Here is a 6,996-nt window from a genome sequence, read left to right as displayed (position 1 = left end):
TAGGGTTGAGTGTTTGAAAAGTTTCAGCACTCCGTCCATCATCTCCTTGTGGTTGCTTTGTTCGCCCTAAGTTGGCAGGGTATGCCCAGATGTCGTTGCCGTTGGGGCCTGGCCCACCCGGGGGCTTAAAGAAAACAAAGCACGGGAGACCGCGCTTCATTTTTTTACATTTTTTCGGCCGGATTCGTGCACCCAGCACAAATTTGGCCGAAATTATTTTTAAAAAATGATTTTTTGGGGATGGGGGTCCCTGTGGGACCCCCCAAGGTCAGGAAGTTTCTGCCCTACCCCCCTTTTCTTGTTTTTTTACATTTTTTTAACTGTTTTCTTGTGACTCGGTTACCGAGTCACAAGATGGCTGACAACATTTTCTGGTTTGGAGTGTTGTCAGGCAATCAGAATAAAGCTTGTGCCCGGGAGGGTTCGCGAATCCTCCTCAGTGCTCAGATATATACATTTTTATTTTTGAATTTCTCAGCAACTACTGTACGGATTTACACCATTTTTTAAAAAAGGACGCTTTTTGAACCAAGAGCTACCATTTTGCCAAATTTGGTGTAATTCCGTTCAGCAGTTCGGGCTGTTCTAAAATTTCCTATGGAAATTAACATGGAAAAAACGCGTTTTGGGATCCCCCTTTTATCTCAGCCCACGCTTGACAAATCACCCCTAAACTTTCCAGACAGGAAATATATATTTGGTGCAAAACCAGATCACACTCCTTTTGTAAATCGAACTTTGGGTCAAAACCTACAGTTCTTGTGCTGCTTTGTTTTAAAGATGCCAGCTTTGCATAAATTAAAAGGTGGTTGCCCCAGACTCGAGCTTTTGAGGTTACGTAGGTCAATACAAGGGTTCTCATTACTTAGCAGACATCCTGCTGCACAGCTGGTAGCGCAAAACCAAAAGGGTAAAGGTCATCTAATAATCTCATTTACCTCAGGCCACTTGAATTATTAGCAGGCTCATTTGAGTAAATTGTTAGTACTTGCTTCAGCAACAGGACTGGGCAGGTTTTCAACTTTTAGGCTTTGGGTCTATTTATGTGGTTGGAAAAGTTATTTAGTAATGGTGTCATAGTTTGGCTACGTTATTCCTTTGTTGAAAATGTTTCATCCAATTGATTGAATTTCAATGGGAAAAACGAAAGTTTTTGAGAAGTTAGAAAATACGTTTGCTGAATATGTTTGATCATCGACATGTGTGTCATGAAGTATTACTCTCACTTTCATTATGGTCGCTTATTTCCAATGGCTGCATAGACCTTCTCTGAGTTTGTATTTGGGCGTTTCCACTTGTTTTCTTAGTATGGTGCTCATAAGACCTTGGTGAAATGTGCGTAATTTTCTTTGTGGAAATTATGCAAAAGTATTCCAAAATTATCATCATTTACACAAAATGTCAATTTAACATTCTGCGCTATTTTTTAAGGATCAAAAACGCATCTTTACGTTATGATAGGAAACAAGGTCACGTTTAACCCTTAAAAAAGTACCAAATCACACGTGATTGAAAAAGCAGCCGCTCTTCATTCACGCTGTTCCTCTAATCCTGCAATAGGATTTTTAGTTGAATGAAATCTCAATAATACGATGTGGCGTAATGGCGGGATCTTGGGTATTTTGCGTAACAAGCATGATGCAAAATACCAGAAAGTATTCAAAATTATGCTGGCGTAAACTAGATTTTGCCTGAGCTTCTTCTAAGCCTTTTTCACAGAGTTTGAAATAAGAACGAGTTGGACCTCATTGGACCATATTTACGAAATTAGATCATCAGCTTTGGTTTTGAGCTACTTACCTGAACCTTGCTTGTTGGGGCTACTAGCGCCTTCTCGCCCCATCTCATCTGTCATATTCTGAAAACATGGCAGGTGAAATAATTGCTACTGTATGCACAAACCCTTCTGCTGGATATAAAACCTCAAACCAATCAGAGCACGCATGGCTTCCACGCTCATAAAGGAGTAGATCACCCCCCAAGTATTCAGGTAAACTGACTTCAAAGGATTTCCCAATGTAAAGAGACATAGGACTCAACAAGGGTTATGCCAACATTTTGAAAGGTGCGTACATATAGGTACGCATAAATTTACTATTTGAAACTCCACATCTCTACCACTGCCGATTTTCAAGGAGATCAAAACCTTTATTTTCACCCCATGGACCAAGATTGTAAACGCCTCACTTCGTCAAAACACTAGCCCTGACTGCCTTAAAGTAGGACAAGTAGCCCCCGCGTTAAAAAAAAACATGGCAGACTGCTCTGATCCTAATAACTTTTGACCCATCTCCAACATCCCTACCCTGGCAAAGCTCTTAGAAAAATGTGTCCAGAGCCAACTCTGCAATCACATAAACGACTATCAGCTCCTTGATTAGAACCAATCAGGTTTCCGTCAAGACCACAGCACTGAATCTGCACTTACTCATATTGTGGGTGATACACTAAAAATGCTGGATCAAAATGAATTGTGCCTTCTGATACTGCTTGATTTATCGGGTGCCTTTGACCCTGTCAAACATGATAATCTACTGAATTTACATGAACAAACGATGGGCTTATCAGGTGTCGTTTTACAATGGTTCTTGTCATTCCTCCAGAACAGATCCCTAAGAGTCAAAATGAATCAATCTCTGTCTAAGCCCCACGCAATCACTCTTGGTGTTCCTCAAGGATCTGCTCTATCACCCATTCTCTTTAATGTATTCCTCGAACCACTAGCAAACCACCTAAAATCTACCAACATCCATTACTATATGTATGCTGATGACACTCAGATGTATCTCAAAATTGCCTCCCCAGAGGACATTATATCACTCAATTCCATCTTACAAAAGACACAACTATGGCTCACGGATAACCTTCTCAAACTAAACGCAGCTAAAACCGAATTTCTCCTCATCTCTCCGCCGAATAACATCCCCAAGATTGAGTTCTGGTTGAAACATATTACAGTCCTCGAATGTTCGGCCCACATCATAGACTCCACTAGATCCCTGGGTAGTATAATAGACAAACACCAGAATATGCAGGATCACATTAGCACAGCCATCAAAGGAGCAAATTATCAAATGAGCATTCTGCAGAAACTTAAACCCTACTTCCACATGAAGACCTATAACAAGTGGTCCAAGCTCTTGGTTTACCCAGACTGCATTATGGTAGTGCCACACCATGTGGCTTACCTCAATACAAAGCTGCCCCTCTAAGAGCCGCCCTCAGCGTAGCAGCAAGACTTGTCCTCAGAACTAAAAGAAACACACGCATATCACTGGCTTTAAAATCCTTAAACTGGATAACGTACGAATCAAGAATCTAACTGAAAATTGCATGCATGATGCATAAAGCGTTACACTTCAATACCCCCAGTTACTTGGCTCAACAGCTGGAAAAGTCAGGTGGCAGCAGATCCTTGCGAGGTGCGCACACCTTGCTTCTGAAAACTTTATAGATAAATACATAAATAAATAAAAATCTACATACATAGAAGATATACATTGTCAAGTTAAATATATTGGAAGGTAAGTATAGTAAATGTATTCTTACCTATTTACAGTTATCTTCGCGACATTCTGAAAGCCCAATATTGTTACAGGATATTAAAACACGGACATGCTAGCAGTAAACCCCCAAAAAGTTTTGTTTTTCTATGGCCATAATGCCATAAACCCCTTCTTTATGATATCCACATTGATGTGAGAAACATATATATATATTCTTGTAGACTAACCAGTTTTTGTAATTAGAAAAAATCCTAAACTATAGCTATGTTTCTATTGCTTCATCACTTGATATCCTTCTATCCATAAGCTGTTTTCTTGAAAGATTGTTGGGTCTGAGACATTTTGAATAGTAAAGGTGGAGAGTTGTTGTTATGTAAAAACAACACTTGATGGACAGAATGCAGCACAATGTCATACATTCACCCCACTACAGAGATCTGGGCCTAATTCCATTGTTTTTTTGCTCACCATGCTATTCCAGTTTGAACCCAGCCATATGCAAATCAGTCTTGACCCTGTGCCTCATGGGAACAGTCCAGCCCGAACTGCCAAGCCAGGTCCTCCCTGGACTGGAAACAAGCATCCTAGGACCGGTTTCGGGGTATCACCCCTCTTCAGCCAGGATAGCTTGATTCCAGTGGCATGGAGAGCACGGGACCCACGTCTGGCAAACCCGTCCCACTCGGGTGATAAATGCAAAAACAACAGTTGATGGACAGAATGTAGAACAATGTCATACATTCACCCCAGTAGAGATCTGGGCCTAAGTCTATCGTTTTTTTGCTCACCATGCCATTCCAGTTTGAACCCAGCCATATGCAAATCAGTCTTGTCCCTGTGCCTCATGGGAACAGTCCATCCTAGGACCGTTTTCGAGATCTGTGACTGGGGGTGAGTGTTTGAAAAGTTTCAGCACTCCGTCCATCATCTCCTTGTGTTTCCTTTGTTCGCCCTAAGTTGGCAGGGTATGCCCAGACGTGGGTCCCTTGCTCACTTTGTCAAGGAAAGACATGGCTTGGCAGTTCTTGCTGGACTGTTAACATGAGGCACAGGGTCAAGACTGATTTGCATATAGCTGTGTCTGAACTGGGGTGGCAAAGTGAGCTAAAGAATGATGATGGATTCAACCCAGATCTGTGACTGGGGGTGAGTGTTTGAAAAGTTTCAGCACTCCGTCCATCATCTTGTGTTTGAGTTGTTGTTATGTAACCAAGATCGAGAGATAGGGTAGTTCTGTACGGCGTCAGTTTTAACCTGAGTAGTATAAGTTGACACCAGTTTTGTTTAAAAACAGAGGTACAGGAGATGTAGTGATTTGTCAATGACAGCATAATTAATTTCAAGTGGAATTATTGTATATTCCTGTATTTTTACAACGATGCAAAACTGAGTCTGCTTTAACCCGCTACATATAATTTATTTGTTCTCGTTTCAGTGTTTTTGAAGAAGATTGTAAAACAGACCAGACCGTCATTAAGATATCATGTTACACGTCAACATGACGGACGTCAGACACTCTTCTTCCTTCATTCTCGCCGCCATCCCAGGCTCAAAAGCGGTGCACATCGGGATTTCCATCCCTTTGAGTTTCATGTACATTGTGACTCTTGTAGGCAACACGGCTCTTCTCTTCGTTATAAAAACCGAACAAAGCCTGCACAAGCCCATGTACATCTTTCTCTCCATGTTAGCCGTGACTGACCTCGGGCTCTCCATGGCCACGCTTCCCACGGTGTTGGGCGTCATTTGGTTTGAGCTGCAGGAGATACCGGAAGATGCCTGCCTGCTCCAGATGTTCTTCATCCATGCCTTTTCAGTCATGGAGTCTTCGGTGCTGCTGGCCATGGCCTATGACCGAGTCGTAGCAATCTGCAATCCTCTGCGGTATTCCTCCATCTTAACAGTGAAACTGATAACGACAATAGGTGCGATGATAGTGATCAGGGGGACTTCAGTTCTTCTACCCATTCCCCTATTGGCGAAACTCTTTCCAAACTGTAGGAGTTACATTCTTTCTCACCCCTTCTGTTTACATCCAGATGTGATGAAGGATATGTGTCCAGGGAACCAAGTTAACAGCGTTTACAGCCTGTTTGCTGTGCTCTCCACCATGGGGTTGGACGCCATGTTTATCCTCCTGTCCTACGTTGTGATTCTATGGACCGTCTTTGGTTTTGCCTCAGTAGATGAACGGCTCAAGTCTTTTAATGCCTGTGCAACCCATATGAGTGTGGTTGTTGTGTTCTATACCCCAATGTTAGCAGTCTCCATGATTCACAGGTTTGGCCACCACCATGTGCCACCTCTTCTACAAATACTTCTGACTTTTGTGCACTTTCTGCTTCCTCCGACATTGAATCCAATTATTTATGGAATAAAAACCAAGAAGATTCAGTCCAAAATATTCAAAAAGGTCAACGACAGGAAGGCCCTAAAAAAATAGACAGAGGTCAATATAATTTGCTAAACTGACAAATACATTTGCATCCTGTAACAAGATGCTCTCTAATTGGTCACACACATCCTTTGTCAACTGAAATACACCTGAAACACCCACAGGTGAAAAAATGTGGGTCACAATTTATTTAGAACCTTGCAGTAAAACCAAGTACATAAACATACCAGAGGTTCTACATGTTTTTACATCTGATTTATACTTCTGTGGTGAATAAGTTCAATTCTATGTGTAAATAGGTTTTGCACTTGTTTTTACCTAATATGACCTGTTTTTTTTACATTTAGCACACTCAATTACCGCCCGAAAAAATCCAGTGATACGGTTCTCTGCTAAACCTAGAAGGAGCACAATTTGTGCTCAACTTTTACTAGATTATAGCGCTAAAGCAGGTGAAAGTTGTGTTTTCAACTCCGTTTTGTATTATTACCCAAGTCTAAACATCCCCACAGATGCTTTGTTGTTTATTTTAGAAATATTATGTTGAGTATCAAGGGGCATATTATCAAGCACTGTTGACATCAGAACATGGGCTTCTATGGGAATTCTCCAGGGCATATTATCAAGCCCATTATCGCCGCTTTAGCTGCCATTTTCTGCCGCTAAAGTGGCGATATTTTTAACGCCGTTTCTTCATAATATGCCCCCAATATTGTTACTCAAGATGTAATTGAGACTTATTTGCAGGGCTGGCATGGGTGAGGTGATGCCAAGGCTGAGTCCACGTAAAGCAAAAAACAGAACCACCAATGCCAGCATAATTAACTTGTATCGTATTATATGTCAGTAATACTTACAGGTAGGCACCCATTGGCACCACTAGTTTATGCATGTGGAATTGTGAAATAGACAATCACTTTAGCAACTATTTGTAATGTTTAACCATTCACACTATGGTGTTTGACTGTATTGATGTCAGCACTCACAACAAAGCCATATGCTAGAAAAATACATTGAACCAGTGCCCAATGGGGTCTTCTCTTTCTATCCTTCAGCAGCTGAAGAAAACAATGCTGTACTTGGCTCTCTGTCACA

The 6,996-nt window shown here is 41.5% G+C and overlaps 1 protein-coding gene across 1 annotated transcript; it reads left to right on the top strand.

Moving 5' to 3' along the window:
* The first annotated feature begins 4,989 nt into the window (after positions 1 to 4,989).
* LOC146812085 (olfactory receptor 51G2-like) lies at positions 4,990 to 5,949 on the top strand. Its single transcript, XM_085614554.1, has one exon. The coding sequence runs from the start codon at positions 4,990 to 4,992 to the stop codon at positions 5,947 to 5,949; it is 960 nt and encodes a 319-aa protein (XP_085470680.1).
* The last annotated feature ends 1,047 nt before the right edge of the window (positions 5,950 to 6,996 follow it).

The sequence above is a fragment of the Triturus cristatus genome, chromosome 7 (assembly GCF_964204655.1).
Source record: "Triturus cristatus chromosome 7, aTriCri1.1, whole genome shotgun sequence".
In the NCBI taxonomy this organism is placed as follows: Eukaryota; Metazoa; Chordata; class Amphibia; order Caudata; family Salamandridae; genus Triturus; species Triturus cristatus.
This window is presented reverse-complemented; position numbering and strand designations above follow the sequence as displayed.

What these genes read in the sequence shown, in the direction of transcription:
- LOC146812085 (XM_085614554.1), top strand. Translation starts at nt 4,990, where the DNA reads ATGTTACACGTCAACATGACGGACGTCAGACACTCTTCTTCCTTCATT.